The 21102-nt window shown below is 49.5% G+C and overlaps 2 protein-coding genes across 3 annotated transcripts; both read left to right on the top strand.

Moving 5' to 3' along the window:
• The first annotated feature begins 384 nt into the window (after positions 1 to 384).
• LOC120712569 (cytokinin dehydrogenase 11-like) lies at positions 385 to 3772 on the top strand. The gene is made up of 3 exons (XM_039998386.1): positions 385 to 1667; positions 2328 to 2602; positions 3099 to 3772. The coding sequence occupies exons 1-3, from the start codon at positions 708 to 710 to the stop codon at positions 3427 to 3429; spliced, it is 1566 nt and encodes a 521-aa protein (XP_039854320.1). The 5' UTR covers positions 385 to 707; the 3' UTR covers positions 3430 to 3772.
• Positions 3773 to 14671: 10899 nt separating this feature from the next.
• LOC120712568 (protein trichome birefringence-like 9) lies at positions 14672 to 18601 on the top strand. 2 transcript variants are annotated; one of them, XM_039998384.1, is made up of 4 exons: positions 14672 to 17234; positions 17328 to 17741; positions 17834 to 17992; positions 18085 to 18601. In XM_039998384.1, the coding sequence occupies exons 1-4, from the start codon at positions 16858 to 16860 to the stop codon at positions 18437 to 18439; spliced, it is 1305 nt and encodes a 434-aa protein (XP_039854318.1). In that variant the 5' UTR covers positions 14672 to 16857; the 3' UTR covers positions 18440 to 18601. The 2 variants fall into 2 exon arrangements, with proteins under 2 accessions (XP_039854318.1, XP_039854319.1); XM_039998385.1 differs by having other exon boundaries at positions 14804 to 17234; positions 17337 to 17741.
• The last annotated feature ends 2501 nt before the right edge of the window (positions 18602 to 21102 follow it).

The raw sequence follows: 21102 nt of genomic DNA, 5'->3' as shown, positions 1-21102 counted from the left end.
TGCCATGTGCCCGTGCGAGCGAGCGAGCGAGCGTTGTGAGGCGAGGGTTTTGCTGTGCTGAAACGGGACGGGCGTTTCAGGGTTTCAGACTCTCAGTACAGGGAAAGCGATGAATTAGTAGGGCGAATTATTTGGGGTTGAGGTCGCAGAGGCGCATGGCATGGTGGCCCCCATCTGATTCTCTCCTCGCTCGGTTGCAAGCGCAATAGTGGCAGACAGACCAACGTTAGATCCGATCATAATAAGCACCCGTCTTGCGCTGCAATCATCCGTGGAACTCGAAAAAAAGGAGCAGCACCGGGCAGGACAGGCCTCACTAGAAAAGCAGGCATGTGAAAGAAGAGATTTTGAAAAAAAACAGAGAGAGAGAGAGGAGGAAATGAAAGCAAGGGTTGGAATTTGCAACATATGCCGACGTTTGTTTGTTTTTTGTTTATTTGTTTCCGTTTTGTTTTCGTTTTTGAGAAGCGTGACGTTTGGGGCGTTCGCGTGTCCGCCCGTTATATAAACCCCGGCGACCCAAACTACCACGAGCGCCAGCGAGCAGAGGAGAGCGCCGCGGTGACATCACAAACCCAGGCAGCAGCTTGTAGTTGTAGCTCAGCTAGCTAGCTGCTCTGCCCGCCTCAGCGTCAGCTCGCTCGGCTGCACCTGGACATCAGCAGCAGCAGCCGCAAGGCCACGCTCCCTCGCGCAAGGCAGGCAGGATGATGCTCGCGTACATGGACCGCGCGGCGGCGGCGGCCGAGCCGGAGGACGCCGGGGAGGCGGCGGGCGTGGCGGCCGGGTGCGCGGCGGCGGCGACGGACTTCGGCGGGCTGGTGAGCGCCATGCCGGCGGCGGTGGTCCGCCCCGCGAGCGCGGAGGACGTGGCGAGCGCCATCCGCGCGGCAGCGCGGACGGCGGGGCTCACCGTGGCCGCCCGCGGGAACGGGCACTCGGTGGCCGGGCAGGCGACGGCGGAGGGCGGGCTGGTCCTGGACATGCGCGCGCTGGCGCTGTCCCGCCGCCCGCAGATGCAGCTGGTGGGCGGGTGCCCCGGCGGCGGTGGCGGCGGCGTGGACGGGCCGTTCTTCGCCGACGTCCCCGGCGGCGCGCTCTGGGAGGAGGTGCTCCACTGGGGCGTCAAGACCCACGGCCTGGCCCCGGCGTCGTGGACCGACTACCTCCGCCTCACCGTCGGCGGCACGCTCTCCAACGGCGGCGTGAGCGGGCAGTCCTTCCGCTACGGGCCGCAGGTGTCCAACGTGGCGGAGCTGGAGGTGGTGACCGGCGACGGCGAGTGCCGCGTGTGCTCGCCGTCGTGCCACCCGGACCTCTTCTTCGCGGTGCTGGGCGGGCTGGGGCAGTTCGGGGTCATCACCCGCGCCCGCATCCCGCTGCGGCGGGCGCCCGCGCGGGTGCGGTGGGCGCGCGCCGTGTACGCGAGCTTCGCCGAGTACGCGGCGGACGCCGAATGGCTGGTGACGCGCGGCCCCGGCGCGGCGGCCTTCGACTACGTGGAGGGCTTCGCCTTCGCCAACAGCGACGACCCCGTCAACGGGTGGCCGGCCGTGCCCATCCCCGGCGGCGCCCGCTTCGACCCGGCCCTCCTCCCCCCCGGCGCCGGCCCCGTGCTCTACTGCCTGGAGGTGGCCCTGAACCGGTACCCCGACGACGAGGACAAGGTAGGTACCAGTCAGTGCTCCGTAATTGCCTTTGCCTTGCCTGCTCCCGGCTGTGTTTAGATCCTGTAAAATCCTACAAAATTAATATAAATTGTAGCACTTTTTATTTGTTTATGGTAAATATTATTCTACCATGTGGTAATTAGACTCAAAAGATTCGTCTTGAAATGTACATCTAAACTGTGAAATTAGTTATTTTGTTTACCTACATTTCATACTCTATACATGCATCTTTTGGTACATTTAATGATTCGATGTGATGGAAATTTTGGAGGAAGTTGGGGCAACTGAACACAGCCCCCCGTCTGCTTTTCTCCGCGGCCGGCCGGGCCTCGTCGCGTGATGCAATCCAATCCCCCCGCTGGATTCGGTGACGGGGGCGCGGCCCCTGCCCTGCCGCGTCCTGCCAAGCCACGCGCGCACGGGCACGGCACGGCGTCCCTCCCTCCCCCTTGCGGCCGCCGGTGGGGCGACCGAATCGCGCTGCCGCCGCGCCCGTGACCACGGCACACGCTTTGTCCCCACGGAGCGAGCGGCAGCGCAGCGCACTTGCGGCGCCGGGTGACGCGCGCATTGAGTGCTCGGGATTGTGCTGGTGCGCCGCCTGGCGCGACGCTGATCCGACCGATCCTGACGAGTGGGCTGGGTGCGTGCGTGCAGGCGGCGGAGGAGGCCGTGAGGCGGATGATGGCGCCGCTGAAGCACGTGCGGGGGCTGGAGTTCGCGGCGGACGTCGGGTACGTGGAGTTCCTGTCCCGCGTGAACCGGGTGGAGGAGGAGGCCCGGCGCAACGGCAGCTGGGACGCGCCGCACCCCTGGCTCAACCTCTTCGTCTCCGCCCGCGACATCGCCGACTTCGACCGCTCCGTCATCAAGGGCATGCTCGCCGACGGCATCGACGGGCCCATGCTCATCTACCCCATGCTCAAGAGCCAGTCAGTCCCATGCCCTCTTTTTTTCTTTTCCTTTTCCCTCCTCTGCTTCAATTGGTTGCCGTGTGGTGGACACGGCCGTACGGGTGGGCGCGGCACAGCGGTGACGGTGGTGGAGAGGAGAGGACCGGAGGGGTTAACTGCCGCTGCCGTGCTGAGGCGGTTGCAGTTGCCGTTTGCGGCAAAAGGGGGCCGGCAGCCATGTGAGCCGCGCCCTTGCCCTCGGTCCTCTGCTGCTCCTCGTCTTCGTCTCGCTGACGTCTAGCGCCGAATCGGGCGGGCAGCCGGCCGGCCGTACCTGCAAATGCTACGGCCGGTCCTCGAGCTCCGATGATTCCCCACCCATGAATCCCCGGTCTTATGATTGATGCAAAATCACTAGTATTTGTCCTGCTCTCTCTAAAAATTTTTTATTAGTATTGTCCTCGACACGACCGCACTGCCTATGTCACAGCGCGCGCTGCCTTTAAACTCGAAGCTCTCTGGGTGGTTGGTGCAGGTGGGACCCCAACACGTCGGTGGCGCTGCCGGAGGGCGAGATCTTCTACCTGGTGGCGCTGCTGCGCTTCTGCCGCGCCGGCGGGCCGGCGGTGGACGAGCTGGTGGCGCAGAACGGCGCCATCCTCCGCGCGTGCCGCGCCAACGGGTACGACCACAAGGCCTACTTCCCCAGCTACCGCGGCGAGGCCGAGTGGGCGCGCCATTTCGGCGCCGCCAGGTGGAGGCGCTTCGTGGAGCGCAAGGCCCGCTACGACCCGCTGGCGATCCTCGCGCCGGGCCAGAAGATCTTCCCCAGGGCCCCGGCGACCTCCGTCGCCGTGCAGCTGTAGCGGGGATCGGGGGAGGACCAGCGATCGATCGCCCCCGGGGTAATGATGGTGATTGCGCCGCCGCTGATCCTGGTGATGATGGGCGATCGAGGAGGGAAGGGCTACCGCGGGGGCCGTGGCGATCGATCGAGCAGGGCAATGATGGCGATCGGGCCACCGTTAGGTGCGTCCGGCCGATCTTGGGGGGTGGCTGGCTGCCTGCCGCCCAAAGGGATTGGCGTGCGTGCGTGCGTGCGTGTGTTGTGCTCCGTGGAGATCTGCATGAATTTTCCATGGAGGAAACGGAAAAAAACAAGTATGAAGGCGCAGAGGAAAACGAAAGCTGCGGCCTTTTCCTCCCCCACGTTTGCGTTCCACGTTCGCGTCCGTGCCATTGCGATCCCTCCGCCGCCCGCCGGGCGGGCGTGGTGGCGATGTGAGATGGAGACCCGCCGCAACGCCCCGGCGCCGGATGGAGCCCTCGTCCGCTCGCCGCCGTGGCGCGCGCCCGCCAGCTGTCCGTTCCGCGCGCTTCCACTCTGTTCCGTCCCCGCCGCGGTAGCTCTCGCTCGCCGTCGCCAGCGCCGGCCCCCGAGCTGGTCCTCGCCCCGGCGGCACCCCACGTGGCATCCCGGCCCGATCCAAACGCCGCGACCGCGACGCGCGGGGCCGCCGGGCCGTTGGTTCGCGGCACCCCCGCCCCCACGTCCCTGTCCGCCCGCCTCCCCTCCGGCGGCGCCGGGCGCGTACAGCGACCGCGAGCCAGTCCCGGCGGATCTCGCCGGGCGATCGCGCGGGACAGGAGGAATAATATCGCCGGAGGCCGGAGCCATGCCGCCCGCGGCCAGGGGCGGGCCGGCCGTGAACAGGATCCGTCGTTGTTGCCCGCGGCGCGTCCATTTTCTTTTCCTGTTCTCCCCCAAATTTCGTGGACGAGCACACGCACGATCCCTCTCTCGCCATGGCGGCAGCGGCACGTCCGGCCAGCGCGCCCCCTCTCCCTCTCGTCACGGCCCGTGACGCGAGCCGGATCGCGACGGCGCGGCGTCTCCACAACAAGCGCCACCCCACAACCTGCCAGTGCCAGGCCAGTATCTTCTTCGTCCGCAGCTGTACGTACAACGCCCAGCTCGCCCGTCACGTGTGGCCACGCGCGCGGCGCGCGTACCAGGGCCGGTCCGGCCGGCGACGCCGCTCGCCGGAACGCAGCGGATCCTCGCCGCCGACTGGCCAGGACGAGCCGGCCGGCGATCGAGCCCGCCCGATCCGGCGGCGGCCGCACGGCCGGTCGCTGTCTTGCTACAGGCTGCTGGCAGCGACGCTGCAGCCGAGGCCGACCGGCGATCCACGACCGGTCCCCGGTTTTTCCCCTCTTTTCTTTTGCTCATGCGTCGAACTGCGGAGGCTTATCCCCCGGAATTAGGTGCGCGAGGGCGACGCGCGCTTAGATTATTTACCTCATCCGCTAGATCATCCCCTCCCCGTGCCTCGCCGGGACGAATTCTACTGGATCTATCACCACCCCAAAACGTGGAGCGCGCGCATGGCGGCGTGCCGCGTGTCGGCTTCGCCGGCGTCCAACCTCGTTCCACGCGTCGGCCATCGTCGTTCCCCGCGTTGTGCACACCCTTATCCGCGACCTCGCCGTCGACCTTATCCTCCCCGTGGCTGCGTTTCCCATCTCCTCATCTTCTTCTTCGCGCACGAGCCGAGCAGAGCTGCCCCGACCAACCTCGCCCGCTGCTCCTCGATTCCGCTCGCCCACGGCCTCCTCACCTCGCCCTCTGTCTCCCCCGCCCCTCACCGGACTCGATTGAGACCAACCCCGGCCGGAATTGACCCCGTACCCGGCGGACCTCCATTGACGCCGCCGCGAGAAGCTCCGCTGCCGGCCGTGATTCGTCGTCTCCGGTGAACCCCTCCTCGATTCCTCGCATGGGGAGCTTCTCCCCCTTCTCCTCCATCGATTTGGGTGCTCACCCGGCCCCTTCCCTCGCCGTGCAGGGCCGCCGGCGACGCCCTCCGCCCGCCACCACCCGCTGCCGTCACGCCACCTCCCCGTCGCTTCTCCTCGCCGTCCGCTTGTGGGTTGAGCTTTGCCTCGCCCTAGAACACGCCGTGCGCGCGCCCCCAGCCCCTCTCCGGCCACGCCTCGCCGACGCCGCCGTCGCCGTGCGCGACGTGCGCGCACGCCCACGCCGAGCCACGCATGCCGTGTCCGCGCCCGCGCCGCGGTCAAGGCCCGGCCTTGCCTTGGCCCGGCCTAGGTGGGGCGCCTGCCTAGTGGGGCCTGCCTGTCAGCGTCCGGGCCGGCTCTGCTGGGTGCGCTTAGCGTTTTCAAGCATGTTTACTTTAGCCGCGATTTTGCAAATCCGTAAAAATTCGTGTATATCTCAAAAAAAATATGTAACTTATTTTGTTGGATTCCTCTAGCTTAGATATACTCAAGATAAATATTGTTTTGTATGTTACTTTGTTATAGATTTATCTATAGTTTTATCTTGCAAAAGTGATTAAAATGCTTATTTATTTGTGTATTGCTCTAAAAATTCCAAACCAAATTTTGTTAGACTCCTTGTGAAGTATAGTTTCTAATAGTGCAACTTTATCATATGTTTCTTTGCTGTTTGTTAAAGTTTTAGTGTGTTTCCGTTTGTTCTGTCCGAAAATGGTTTAAGGTAGAACTTTTTGCTGAAAAGTGATAAAATGGTGAAACTTATTTTGTTAGCTTTGTTTTCATGCCTAGTATCTATGATAATTTTTTTTGGATTTGTTTAGTTTTGTTGTCATGACTTTTCTGATTTACTTGTTTAGAGTGGCTGAAAATTGATCTATTTATGATTAGTTATAGGAAAATACTTTTGCTGCAAAACCAATTTTCATGAGTTCCTGGTGTTGTCCTCTGCATGCTCAAATTAAAATGAGATTTATACTTGTTGTGTAAGTTCATTTCTTAATTCTTGCATCGCATTCATGTATTATAGTGATCGAATCGTCGGAGGTCGAACCCGTGGAGCCTGTCGAGTCCGTTGAGCCCGAGCCCGGAGTCCCGTTCGCAGTCGAGCCCGAAGTTAACCAAGGCAAGCAACTAAGCATGTCCTTGCACCTATTTAATCTGATTTAGTTTAGTTATCTCACTCGGGTATTACTGGGTTATATAGTATGTATGTATTGTATTTTGGTACCTACTCTCTTGCATTACCCTTCCTTGAATTGTTATCCATGTCCTTGTCACTTGTTAGTCAATGAACTACTTAATTTGACTAGATACTTAGCCCTGCTTAGAATACTTATATCAGTTGCTAGGAAAAATGTTTTGGAGTATCACACTTGCCGGTTATCCTTATTGCACTGGTTCGGCTTGGTTGTAAGGGTTTGGTAGTACCGAGATTCGAGCGGAATGGTAGGGCCTAGAGAATGGAGTCTCATGGGTATAGTCTGTTTGGATCGTTTAAGGACCATCCGTGGATTACGTTGGTTTTGAGCAACTTTGACTTGATCATTGATGTGTAGTCCTAGATACGTGGCTGTGACACCCCGGTCCAGGGTTTAATAGGATTAATAGGATACTCATACCAACAAGTTGCAACTTCTTTTCCGGAAGCCGGTCTCCAAAGAACTCCGAGGTTAAGCGTGCTCGGCCCGGAGAAATTTGGGGATGGGTGACCGACCGGGAAGTTCTTCCCGGGTGCGCACGAGTGAGGACAAAGTGTGCAGAAAAGACTGGTGTTGGTCTGTGAGGATAGTCTATGCCCTAGAAAGCAGCCAGATGTAAGCGGGCCCGGCCTCGGGGAGGCGGGACGTTACAGAATGATATCAGAGCCGACTCTCGCGGTTTCACGGGCACGTACGGGCGTAAGTGCGGAGGCATGAGCACGGGCGCGTGGGGGCGCAGATGCCACCGGCATGTGCACGGGCGCGTGGCGGGTCAGTGCGCGGGCATCTGGGATGCGCCGTTGGCACTGGACGCACGGACGTGGCACATGGGCTGCTGGCACTGGACGTACGGGACGTGGCCAAGAGAGGACGTTCCTGGCTTGGGATTGACCGACGAGGACGTCGGTCTCTTAAGGGGGTGAGCATGTGACACCCCGGCCCAGAGCTTAATAGGATTAATAGGATACTCATACCAACAAGTTGCAACTTTTTTTCCGGAAGCCGGTCTCCAAAGAACTCCGATGTTAAGCGTGCTCGGCCCGGAGAAATTTGGGGATGGGTGACCGACTGGGAAGTTCTTCCCGGGTGCGCACGAGTGAGGACAAAGTGTGCAGAAAAGACTGATGTTGGTCTGTGAGGATAGTCTATGCCATAGAAAGCAGCCAGATGTAAGCGGGCCCGGCCTCGGGGAGGCGGGACGTTACAGTGGCCAAGGGCTATGCAGGGAGGCTTAGGGGTGTCCCCGGGTGGACTTGTAAGTAGGAAAGTTTAGAGGCGTCCCCGGTGGAACTAAGTTCTCCACGCGTAAGCTAGGTGTGAAGTTCAATGATCGAGCCTTGTTGGGAACGGTTGACCGGAGTACCCCCTTGCCTGATGTGATCGGTTGGGTGAGCCGCATGGTCCTCGCGTCGTGTGAGTAAAGTAGTACACCCTTGCAAGATTTTAATCAATTCGAATTGCCGCGCTCTCGGTTATGAGCAAGCTCATTATCCCATGAACTCTTCGTAGAAATCCGGTTGTGCTGGAAATAGTTCTTGTTACCTTTATGATCATTCATATATTATGCTCTTAATCAACTAAAATGTTTGGGATTTGGGCAAGAATAATTAATCTTGCTAGGTGATAGTTTAGAGAGCTCTTGCTATGCAATAATTAATTAATCCTAAAGCTTTCAATTGAGCCTTTGCATAATCCTTACTTATTTTAATCGTGTAAGTCTTGCGAGTACCTTCTGTACTTAGGTTGATTTCTAAACCTAGTTGCAGGTGAACCGGAAGTGGTGTTCGGTCATTTCTACCCATCACTTGCACTATAATCACCTTGAAATAGGAGAACTTCTTGGACTCACGAAGGCCATATTAAACATAACTTAGAATTTATTATATTTACATGCTCTCACGAAGCTCGATTGTGGTTCTGTGGCGATGTATCTGATTGTAAACGGTATGTGCATATGCTGGATTCTGTGTGCATGTTGGAGCACATACCGGGACTACCAGATTTGCGATCGTTTTAGATGAAATGTGTTGATTAAGTGCCTCTAAGATGTGGACTAACACGTAGCGTGTCGAGAAATGGACACATGTTAACTCTCATCTTAATAGATTAATCAATAATTTTCACCTAAACCGAGTACAAATTGAACGGTTCTCATGAGATCTTCTCCCATTGTTTTTCGTTTCGGTCCCCACCGGCCCCCCGCCGGCGGCGGCCGGAGCTTTCGTGCAACAAAAGGCGCCGCTCGAGATCGGCGTGGGGATCTGCCGGGACGACGACGCCCCCGGCCGGGGCCTCACGATTTTCTCCCCCCCCCCCCCCCCCCCCCCCCCGAGCTGTGCCGCTCCGAGCGGTGCCTTTCCGACGACGCGATCTAGGGCCATGAGCGGGTGTGTCGTCAAACTTGAACTTTCCGGATCCGCGGCCCCCGCTCATCCTTAAACTCGAACAACCTTGGCTTTGTTTTCCCTCGCCGGATAATATTTAAAAGAGGAGATGGAGAAATGCGTGCGCGCGACAGGAATTCCCCGGGGTCCGCCCGGCCTGGTTCTCTGGTGGCGACGACGGCGCAAACGACACCGGCGGAGGGACCCATCGGGCGCCGCCACCGCCGCCGGTGAGCTCAGCGCGGCCGTCCTTTGGCCCGGCCGGCCACGTAATGGACGCCGCCGGGCCGGGGGGCGGCGATGCACCACCGCCGAACGGTTGAGAACGAAGACAGGTATGTGTGTGCCCGTGCGCGTAACTGTCGTGGGTGGTTGTTTATCCTGAGAGCGGGCTTGGAAGCGTCTGCGTTGTCAGGTTTTGTTTTGATCGCCGGCGTTTTGTGATTCGCGTCAGTCAGAACCGAATTCACGAAACAAAACACACCAGTTGTGAAAAAGCTGAAAAGGACCGATCGATCCATCCTTCCTGGACTCTGATTACCAACTAACAGGTCTGTTTCGAGCGATTAGTAGGTGCGACTTTTACTGAGCGTGGCTAATTAGGTCTAGACTCCCCAGAGGTATTTTGTATTTTTTTGGACGTATCTATCTATTATCTTAATATAATAGTGTTAAAAGAAATCACCACGTTCGCCGAGAGAGTCTAGAAATTATCACGTTAATCTAAAAAAGAGAAGAATTTGCACCGTTGGATTTTATGAAGATCTAACGGTATGTATTATTCTAAAGAATCTATATCACATTTGCACCGTTAGATTTTATGAAGATCTAACGGTATGTATTATTCCAAAGAATCTATATCACATAAAAAACTATATTAGATTAAAATTTTATGTTTCCTATTAGACTTGGGCTCCATTGTTTTGTTTCACTCGGACTCTATTGTTTCCAATCTAAAAAAAGACTCCATTATTTCCATGACGTAGAATTCGTAAGGTGTACTCCATCCTAGCTATCTAGCTATAGGAATATGTTGATGTGTAGTTTAGTTTACAAAATAGGATATGTGTATATGGTGAGCTGCTTAATATAATAGTGTTAAAAGAAATCACCACGTTCGGCGAGAGAGTCTAGAAATTCTCACGTTAATCTAAAAAAGAGAAGAATTTGCACCGTTGGATTTTATGAAGATCTAACGGTATGTATTATTCTAAAGAATCTATATCACATTTGCACCGTTAGATTTTATGAAGATCTAACGGTATGTATTATTCCAAAGAATCTATATCACATAAAAAACTATATTAGATTAAAATTTTATGTTTCCTATTTCCTATTAGACTTGGGCTCCATTGTTTTGTTACACTCGGACTCTATTGTTTCCAATCTAAAAAAAGACTCCATTATTTCCATGACGTAGAATTCGTAAGGTGTACTCCATCCTAGCTATCTAGCTATAGGAATATGTTGATGTGTAGTTTAGTTTACAAAATAGGATATGTGTATATGGTGCGCTGCTGTGATCAGCGGCCACTAGGAAAGCAATTGACATCTATTTATTATATTAACTAGCGTAGTGCTTGTGCATTGGTACGGGTAATTTAAATTTTACCTAGATCTATATGAGACCATCAATTGTTTTTACTCTCTCACTCTACAAACCGTACGGCGATAGTGTGAGATATTGAATAATTGCCCAGCTTCCAGTTTTGATTCAGATTGATTTTGTTCGGGTTCCGCTTAGGATTTCAATTGCAAATCTGCCCCCATGCGTGCTACGGACAAAGTTGGTATAGGTATCAGATACATATAATTGTCCGTATTTTAATATATAAGGATTTATGTGATTGAGTCGTGGACGGAGGAGTTGTCCGACTTGCATATGGGATGGACTAACATCCACATGTCAATGACACAAGACAGACTAAACAAAAAATTAAGATGGAAACCTTACTCGGTTTAGAAATAGGTACATATAAGAGAGTGTTAAAGGAAGCCATAATGTTTATCGAGAGAGTTTAGAAATTCTCACATTAATTAAAAAAGATAAAAATATACTCCCTCCGTATAGAAAAAGAATATCGTTTTGGATAAGGTTTGAGTCAACCATTGGGAATATAAATCATGAATAACTTTTCAGTTATTGAGTTTGAAAAAGTGAAAGCCATGTAAATAGATTTTTCTTAAAAATCACTTATATATATATATCACTTTTCAACAATTTTTTTATATAAAAACAAGCAGTCAAAGTTATGCTTTGGAGACCGTGTTGTTATCCTAAAAATCTTCTATTTCTTATATGGAGAGAGTACACCGTTAGATTTTATGAAGATCTAACGGACGGGCTAAACTAACTTGAAGAGAAATTCCCATGTTAATCTAAAAAAGTGAAGGATTTATTAAACTTTATGAAGATCTAACGGTCTAGACTAACTCGAAGAGAAATTTCCACGTTAACCTAATAAATAGAAGGATTTAAACGGTTAGATTTTAAAAAGATCTAGTGGTTCATATTAATTTAAAGAATCCATATTGAATATTAGTAAATAGCTAAATTAGAATTAGTAAATAGCTAAATTAGAAATTAAAATAGGATAGACCAAGCTTATAACGTCAAAGACTTTTCAAAAAAAATGCTGGAAATCAATCTTTCATCCATGTGCTATTCAAGTCAAAATCTATTGCATTAGGCCATTAGTGTTAGGAAATAGTACTATTGGTTTTTCTCGGTGCCATGGGAATAGGTCGCCTTAGCCCTAGATAGATATGGGGTAGATAGACCCAAAGGCCATTCCGATCTGCCACCAGGTAATGGTCTAGAATGAAACGCACGCATGGAGCCCTTCGGATTGAAAGGGCCCCGCACCGGGGGAGGTCACACGTCCCTCAGAGGTAGGGTGATCCCTTCGTGGAGAACGGTTACCCTGGCGGCACATTTCATACTTCATCTCGGTGCAGCATAACAGGGCTCGAGGATGACGTGCTTTCCCCATAAAACTGCATGATTACAGGGGAGGCGTGCCCACAGACGGCGCTGTGACCACGCTAGGAGGGGGGCTCCCTGGGGTCACGTCGCATCAACTGGCGATGGATATTGTGGTGCCCCCAGCATCCGCCGCTTCCCATCGTGTTAGGCAAATACGGAGAAGAGCAACCGCGACCCTCGGGCAAAAACTTAAGGCAAAACAAGGATCCCAATTTACCCCAGAACATCACGGGATCCCTCGGGGTACAATCCCGAACAAGAATAGGTCTGCCCTTTAGAATTGGGCCATGCCCAGCCGGTAGGAACCACTTGCCGCCCGGCGCCTATCCTAGGGCATCGCATTCACACCTAAGCCCCCCCTCCCCCAACTATAAGTAGAATAGAAGAGTAATGTGTAAGTGGGGGATGATCGGATCCTGATTTAGGTCTCCCACAGTTGATGATACCAGACTGAATACAACAACTAGCATCGCACAAAACATAGGGTGTTACGCTTCCAAGCGGCCCCTACCTATCTAAACTCATTTGTCCACCATTCATCTCATGGATGGGATCTATACTGTATGTTACACCCCTAGCCGAATCTCAAAACGGTGTTCCCATGAATCTCTGCTTGCGGTACTCACCCACCGTTAGTTTTTCTTAATAAGTAAACAATAGTAATCGGTGTATATTAATTTTAGAAAACAATTTAATTTGTAATTTTGTGGATAAAAGGCATAAGCAAAAGGGAAAAAATTATCAATCATGCGGCAGGGTATGCAAATATATATATCGTTGCCCGAAAAGACAGACTGTCTTGGCCAACAACTAGCATCAATCAATCATGCAAAAGGATTTGAAGGGAAGAACAATTGTACTTGAGAGTGCTCAACTTGGGGGAGTGTGACAATAACCAGCACATGGACATTAGGAGCATATGAATGAAAATTTGGTGATGCGGCCATGTTGTACGAGAGTATCAACATGATGCATCCTAGCAAGTCATTGCCACTGCAGCATGCTCATCATCACTAGAAACTGGAATTATTCAAAAATTAAATTTTAATGATAGGATAGTATACATTGAGCCACTCACCTAGAACTTCTTCTTAATAAAAAACAAAGAGAAATTTTTAACTGTAACCAAACTTTCATACAAAACTATTCATGACCAGTCAAAAATAGAAATATATTCCTATTGAATATGAGAAAATAACATGTTGTAGGGAAAGAGTGGTGATATGATCCAAAGAAACCAACTCGGGACCAATATTTGATATGGATATACCTAATTATGGGCAGTCCAACCCAATGAACCTGACCCGACACGTCCCAAAAGCCCAATCCAACCAATATATTGACCAGTTTGGACAGAAATTTTCGACCCACAAGAAACAATATGTTGGATAGAGCTAGACTTTTCTTACCTAAAATCCAAAAAAAAACGGCCGAACCCGAAAATTGTACATGAAAAATTGGGTTTAACCCGACCTGACCACATATCAGGCCGGGCTTGGATAAAAGAATCCGACCTGGTGGCCGGGTCGGGTCGAGTTCGCGCTGAAGAGAATACCGAGCTTTTCTTTGACTCAGCCCCCAATCAGGTATGTATAGTAAGTCGCGGACCATCTGAGAAGCATCTAGCTTCATTGACTAAAGTGTAGTGGGCAGAGCTTCTTGGGTGTAATTTTAGCAAATGGAACGAGCTCAAGGGTCTATACCTTGCTTGCATAACAACAAATTTATTGGTGCAGCAGCCGTAAAACAAGGGGAGCATGTTTAGATCTGTTGTAGCAATTGGAGAGGCTGGATATGAAAAATAATAAAGATAATGCATCAACTACTCATTAAGTGTTTTTGGCTAATATTCAAAAACTAAATTCTAATGATCTCAGAGTAGTGTATATTAAGCGACTCATCTAAATCTTCTTCTTAAAAAATAAGAGTAATCTTTAATCGTAACTAAAACTTTCAGACAAAAATATTCATTACCAGTCAAACAACAAATATATTTCTATTGAAAGCTTAATTTTTGTATTACTTTCAATAAATATCAAAATTATGTTTCTACGTGAGGTATTCTAAAAAATTATATACCACAAAGTATTATGGTGGAAAAAAACATAGATGCTACCTTCCTCTAGGATATTGGGACAAAACAATTACAATGACATCACAAACAATAATATTGGCGTAAATTTCTTTTAGAGTAGAATACAAATGTTATTACATCCATTCAAAATTATTTAGCACTTTAGTTTTGTCGTAAGTGGAACATTTTTATTCACTGACCAGGACAATAAAATATATTAATTTTCATAATACCAAATAAATACACTATAAATATATATTTTATGATAGATTTAATGAAACTAATTTGACCTTATAGATGTTGGTACTATTTTCTATAAATTTAATTTGAATTAGATTAGTTTCAAGTAGAACAAAGATAATACGTACCTAATAAAGTGACTAATAATTTAGATAGAAATAGTAACATAAAAAATATCAAATATCTAGCTACCGCGCTATTTGCGCGGGCATCCTTGCTAGTTTTTATAATAACTGTGCTATTTTTTTAGGTTGCTCTGTAGAGGTAGTCTATGCACGTGCGGTTTTTTTTAAAGCGATCAGACTTCTGTAAAAAACTGACAAGGGAAAAAATAGTGCCATCTGATTCTGGTCTAGCAACCCGGATTGCTTCCTTGTCCCTTGGTACACACCTAAAAATACTTCAAAATTAAGAACATAAGATAAGTTTCTCCACTGTTAATTTTCTCAACTAGCTAGAGAGTTGCTGACGATCGAGCTAGCTAATTAAGAGGGCAAGAGTGTTGACGACGACCAAAATTAGCATGATTGGGCGTACTGGTTTGACCGGTATGCATAGACCTTTCAGACCGGTCAAGTTTACTTTATCAAAATTTATATTTGACTTCATCGTTGCGTAGCTCTCGTTGAGACCATCAAAATGTATATATGGAACGTCTGATTTGGATTCCATTTGGAAATAGGAAAAATCAATCGGCTGCTATGGCCAGTATTCCTAAACCTGGCGAAATTGATGTCGACAACATTAAAAGGCCGACTGTTGAGCAACTTTCGGCCGAGCATCAAAAAGCTCTCGATGATATCTAGAAGAATATCATAGAAGAGAATGAGAAGAAGATTCAAAGATTGGAGGAAGAAGTCAAGAAGCAATACATCTCGCACTTCACTATCGACCGACAAGGGAAGGTTACAAAGGATGATACCTTTGACTCTTCTCAATTTGAGGTAAAATCTGATGAGAATAAACAGTCTGCTCTTGATTCAGAAGTAGCTAATATGATAGATAGTACTATTGCTTCTCATATAAATAATAAGTTGGAATTTATTAGTCAAGATATGCATGATATGTTTGATGATTACTATAGCCAAATTGAAGCACATCTTGGTATGGAGTCTAGCGGTAATGTTAAATGTGCGTCTATATCTAATACCGATAAGACAATGGGTGATTCGGCTGGCGATAAAATTCTAATAATGCTATTGTGACTAATTCGGCTAATCAGCATAGCTGAATTAATTATAATGCATCACGTAATGCAAATATGCCATATGGAGCAGCAAGTTCATTGCGACATATTTTTACACTGCCGAACTTTGCTCAACCTAGTAGTACACCGATCACAAATCGGCTTAACACCGACGATGTTGGATCATGTAGTATTAAAAAGGAGGTGATTAAGATATTTCGGCAAACTTTTAGTATAGAGCCTACAGTCAAATGCCGATCTTATCAAAGATCATATTCTGAGAATTATGATTATGTTGCATATCCTCAAGGGTTTAAAATTCTTGATTTTTTTTAAATTTACTGGTGATGATAACAGAACTACTTTAGAGCATATAGGTCAATTTATTATACAATGTGGTGAAGCTAGCACTAATGATATTTACAATTTGAGGTTGTTTTCTTTATCTCTATCGGGTGCTGTATTTACTTAGTTTATTTTATTGCCACCCAATTCAGTTTACACTTTTCCTGATTTAGAGCAAAAATTTTATAATTATTTCTTTACTGGTGAAACTGAATTGAAATTGTCACATCTTACATCGGTTAAACAAAAGTTACATAAAAGTGTTTCTGAATATATTAGAAGATTTAGATATACTAGAAACTGATGCTATAGTTTGACAATTTCTGATAGAGAATTAGCTGATCTAGCTTTTGCTGGTTTACTTGATTTTCATAAAGCAAAGCTAGATGTTCAAGAGTTTGTAGATGTTAGTCAAGTTTTACAAAAAGCTCTGGCTAATGCAATCCGAGCTAAAGAAGCTAGAGATTCACAAAAGTCTAATGAAAAACTAGTCGTCCTGTCTATGTACTTGGTTGCGATTCAAATTGTTCGGATGATGAAAATAAATATGTTTATACTAATGAATTTGTTTGGCCATCTAATAATAAATCTTGTATTTGTGGACTTTTAATGTATCCTAGCGCGCGCCTACGCCTCCACTCCCATGCACCGCTGTCACGTCTAGCCCCATTCGCCGCCGCGCCGCCGAGTCGCTTCCGCAGCACCTCCTTCGCCTCCAACCGTGCCATCGCACGCGCAACCTCTTCAGCATTGGTGGAAGAGCTCGAGGGCGGCGGATCCGACGGAGGAGCGGTGGAGGAGAATGCCGTGGTGGAGAAGGATGCCGCCGCGTGGAAGAAACTGCTGGGTAGAGAAGGAGAATGCAAGGACGATGGAGGGAGCAGGCGCATGCAATGCAATGGGAGAGGCGAGGGGCTAGCGAGGCAGTGGATGAGTGGATATGGGCGTCCCTATCCCTAGCATTATCAATTTTTTTATATAGAAACACAAGCATGACATGGTTCCACTTTAGATACGGTCAAACCCGACCCACAAATCACTCTCATCCCATCCGTCACACTCTTATCATCACCACTGCATGCTCCACCACTCCACGCGCAGCTCACCTCTGGATCAACCCATGCACACAAGACACGTATTCGTCTCCGTTTTCCTCTTCCTCCTCGCGCTCTGCCTCGTCGCCCTCCTTCCACCGCGCGGGTCGCCGCCGCCAGGGTTGTTCTTCCAACCTTGGTTGCCTCCGCTCAGCAGCAGGAGTGGCACGGAGCACGACAGCGCCGGCAGTGAATGCGACTATGCGAACGGGCGATGGGTGAAGGACGACAACGCCGGTGTGACGGCGTACAACGAGGACTGCCCGTTCCTCGACCCCGGTTTCCGGTGCATGCAGAACGGCCGCATGGACGACTCCTTCCGGTACTGGCGCTGGCGGCCTCACCGCTGCCACCTCCCTAAGTAGGTAGCCACCGGCCACCGCCATGGCTAGGCGACGTTCTTGTCCTCGTTGCATCCATGCATCCTTCAGTTACGTGATCGGAGAAGTCGAAGTTTGTTCAGGTTCAACGCGACGGAGATGCTAGAGAGGAGCCGGAACGGCCGGATCGTGTTCGCTGGGGACTCCATCGGCCGGAACCAGTGGGAGTCCATGGTGTGCATGCTCGCCGGCGCCTCGCCCGCCGGCACGTCCAGGGTGTACGAGCAGTCCGGGAAGCCGATCAGCCGGCACAAGGGTTACCTCTCCATGATTTTCGCCGACTACAACCTCTCCGTCGAGTACTACCGCGCGCCCATGGTCGTGATGGTCGACCGCCTCCCCACAAACGCGACGAGCGATGGCAGCGGCGGCGTGAGGGGAGCGATTCGCCTCGACGTGCTGCCTCGGCACGCCGATCGATGGGCCGGCGCGGACGTGCTCGTGCTCAACACCGGCCACTGGTGGAACGTGCACAAGACTGCCAAAGCGTAAGCCATGGGCTGTTACAATTTGGGTGCTGAAATTTGCAGCGTTATTATGAGCACGGTTTGTTGAATATTTCCATGTGACCAATGAGCAGAGGGAACTATTTCATGGTTGGCGACCGCTTGAACAAGAGCATGGACATCAAGGAAGCATTTAGGTTGTCCCTAGAAACGGTGAGAGATTGGGAGTTGAGGAGTGCACAGTGTTCCAAGAGGTATTTCTTCTTCAGAAGTTACTCTCCTTCGCATTATAGGTAAGTAACCGATGAAGTTCAAATTCTTCATTCAGTTAGCAATCAATTCATGTTACCTAACCGAGGTTGTCCATATTACCTGGAAATGGCAGCAACGGCACCTGGAACACAGGTGGCTCATGCGCTGGCCAGCAAGATCCACTAACGGCCTCTACGACGACGACGAACCGCTGGGATGAAGAGTACTCATGGATCAACGTGATGATCGCGAAGACGACAGAACGTATGAGGACCAGCGGAAGGAAGGCAAGGTTCTTGAACATCACTCACATGACGCAGCTCAGGCCGGACGGCCACCCCTCTCGGCACAGGGAGCCGGGAACTCCTCCGGACGCACCTGAGGACTGCAGCCACTGGTGCCTACCGGGCATACCTGATGCGTGGAATGAGGTCCTGTACGCACATCTCGTTTCCATGGGGTATGACACAACAAGGAAATACAAATGACCGGTTATTGTTGGTGTTTATTACCAACTAGCAGGTCTGTTTCGAGCTATTAGTAGGTGCGACTTTCACTGAGCGTGGCTAATTAGGTTTAGACTTCCCAGAGGTATTTGTATTTTTTGGACGTATTTTTTATAATAACAGCGCTATCTATCTATTATCTTATTATTTGGCCAACAAACGGAGCTTCCACATTCGCTCTCAAGGTCTAGAAATTCCCACATTATCGGAGAAAAATAAAAAAATAAAAATTACCCACAACTGCCATTACGATAAAAATTAGCCTAAAATACCCATGTGCCTAATTAAAAATCACCCACCAATGCCATTATAAAAAATTAAATATAAAATACCGTTTAGCTATGTATCAGTTACAAATATGCTATTAATAAAAACTAAAGCTAACAATAATCAACGAAAATAAAATAAAAATAAGAATAATTATCTGCATAATATTATTAAAGCTCAACAAATCAAATTGTTATTATAGGTAGATCATAGTTGAATTGTTTTAATCAACAATAAGACATAATTTATGATAAAGAACATGATGATGTATGGTAAAAAAATAGTATAACGTTTAAGTAAGAATACAACGACATGCAACTTTTGAATTTTTAATACTAGCCGCGCAAATGCGCGTGCTATACGCCTAGTTTTTTTAGGTTGCTCTGTAGACGTAGTCTATGCAGGTGCGTTTTTTAAAAAGTGACCAGGACTTCCGTAAAAAACTGACAAGGGAACAAATATTAGAAAAAAGAACATAGTGCCATCTGATTCTGGTCTAGCAACCCGGATTGCTTCCTCATCCCTTCGTACACACCTGAAAATACTTCAAAATTAAGAACATAAGATAAGTTTCTCCGCTGTTAATTTTCTCAACTAGCTAGAGAGTTGCTGACGACCGAGCTAGCTAATTAAGAGGGCAACCGAGCTCTCCTACCACACTTTACAGTCACTCGCACCGCTGCGCATCAGCTGTCAAGTGAACAAGTTACCATCGGAGGTGAAACTCTGCTGAAACATCTGCCGGCCGCCGGTAGGTGTTTCTCGATCAGCCATGAGATCGGACGGTCCAGGTCAATTATCACGACTCCCCCGCGCGCTGCCAAATGGCGAGCACCGGGTCACTGACGTTACACGGACAGGACCAATCGATCCGTTTTCAGACGACGCCGTTGATGCCCACCGAACTGAGAGAGATCGGAAAGATCGATGCCGACCGGCGGCGACGTGTCGGCCGGCCGTTCTCCGGCGGCTTGACGCGAGCGGGCCAACAAGTGGCAGCCCGGCGCTCGTGAAGCCGTGACAATAATGGCGCGGAAAAAGCCTGCACCGTCGTCGTCGTCCCGGTTTCGGTTTGAATCAGCTGGTTGGCGCTAGTCAAAGAGGCGATCGATCCGGATGGCAGGTGCTTGAGCTGAAAGGAAGAAAAGGATCTAACAGTCCTGCATGCCGATAGTATGTATCACTCACTGAAAGAAAGAAAGAAAGAAAGAAAGAAAGAAAGAAAGAAAGAAAGAAAGAAAGCAGGCAGCTGCATGCAGAGCCATCAAAGGGCGATCGATCTTTTCTTGCCATCTTCCTCTTTCTATCGAGTTGGGTGGGATGACTGGATGGTCTCGGCCATCCGAGCCCCTACCTAGCTAGGGCTCCGTGCTCACGGTCTCGCCGTGACCAGATTGAGCTGCGTGTCGTGCCGCCTTTCGATCAGCGGGGCGGGCCGGGCGTGCTCGTCAAGTCACACAGCTTCCTCTCTAGAAAACCCATGAGCGTGATCGTTGCGCAGCCAGGATTATCAGTAGTAAAAACTTAACTTCAACACCGATGTCTTTTTTTCCTTGAAAGGAACTTGGACACCGATGTTTCGGTAGAGAAAAGAGAAAGATCCAGCCCGTTCAGCGGTCTCTTGACTCGACTCCTTCAATGTTCTAAGCTGATCTTCTTATCTGGTTTACATTGTTTACTCATAACACACCACACACGTCGTCTTAGGTTAATTTAATAAAAAAAGAGTAAATTGCACCCATCATACATCAATTTATGCGGTGGTATCACTTTAGTCCAACAAATTATAAAACGCACGAATAGATGCATGAACTTGTCAAAAGTGTGCATCTACGGTCACACGTACACCACATAGTGTATTTAGGTCACAAGCTTTAATGTGGAGAAGAGGGAGGGTCCTAATGCAAATATCTCTTGGCTGACGTTGGTCTCCGTCATGTGATGATGCTCGCGCTACCCAGTTCGATTCGTCGATAGCTCGTTACACATGATCATATATCTGTTGTTTGCTTTTTTGGCCACTCTTGATAGTGTGACATCAAAATTTAATGTTCTGAATTCTCTAAGCCTAGAATATTATAAGCAAATGCACGACGAGTTGAAAAGAAAATAAACAAGAATATTGTAGTCCGAACAAACATTAGTGACAGTACTAGATATTTATGCCTGATTCACAACAATCACATGATAAAAAAGGAGATTGTTTCAAAAAAACAAAAAAAGACTCTCGTAATGGCCTGGGTGCCTGCCTTGAGTTGGCACGTAACATATCATGTAGCAGTATTAGATACTACTCGCATTCACTTTTGCACTATTAAAAATGAGTTAGTGTAAGTAAAAAGGTACTGACCTCATTCATCAAATTGAAGACGACCGTG

Source organism: Panicum virgatum, chromosome 6K, assembly GCF_016808335.1.
Source record: "Panicum virgatum strain AP13 chromosome 6K, P.virgatum_v5, whole genome shotgun sequence".
In the NCBI taxonomy this organism is placed as follows: domain Eukaryota; kingdom Viridiplantae; phylum Streptophyta; class Magnoliopsida; order Poales; family Poaceae; genus Panicum; species Panicum virgatum.
Note: the sequence above shows the minus strand (reverse complement) of the source record. Positions and strands in the feature narration are given on the sequence as shown.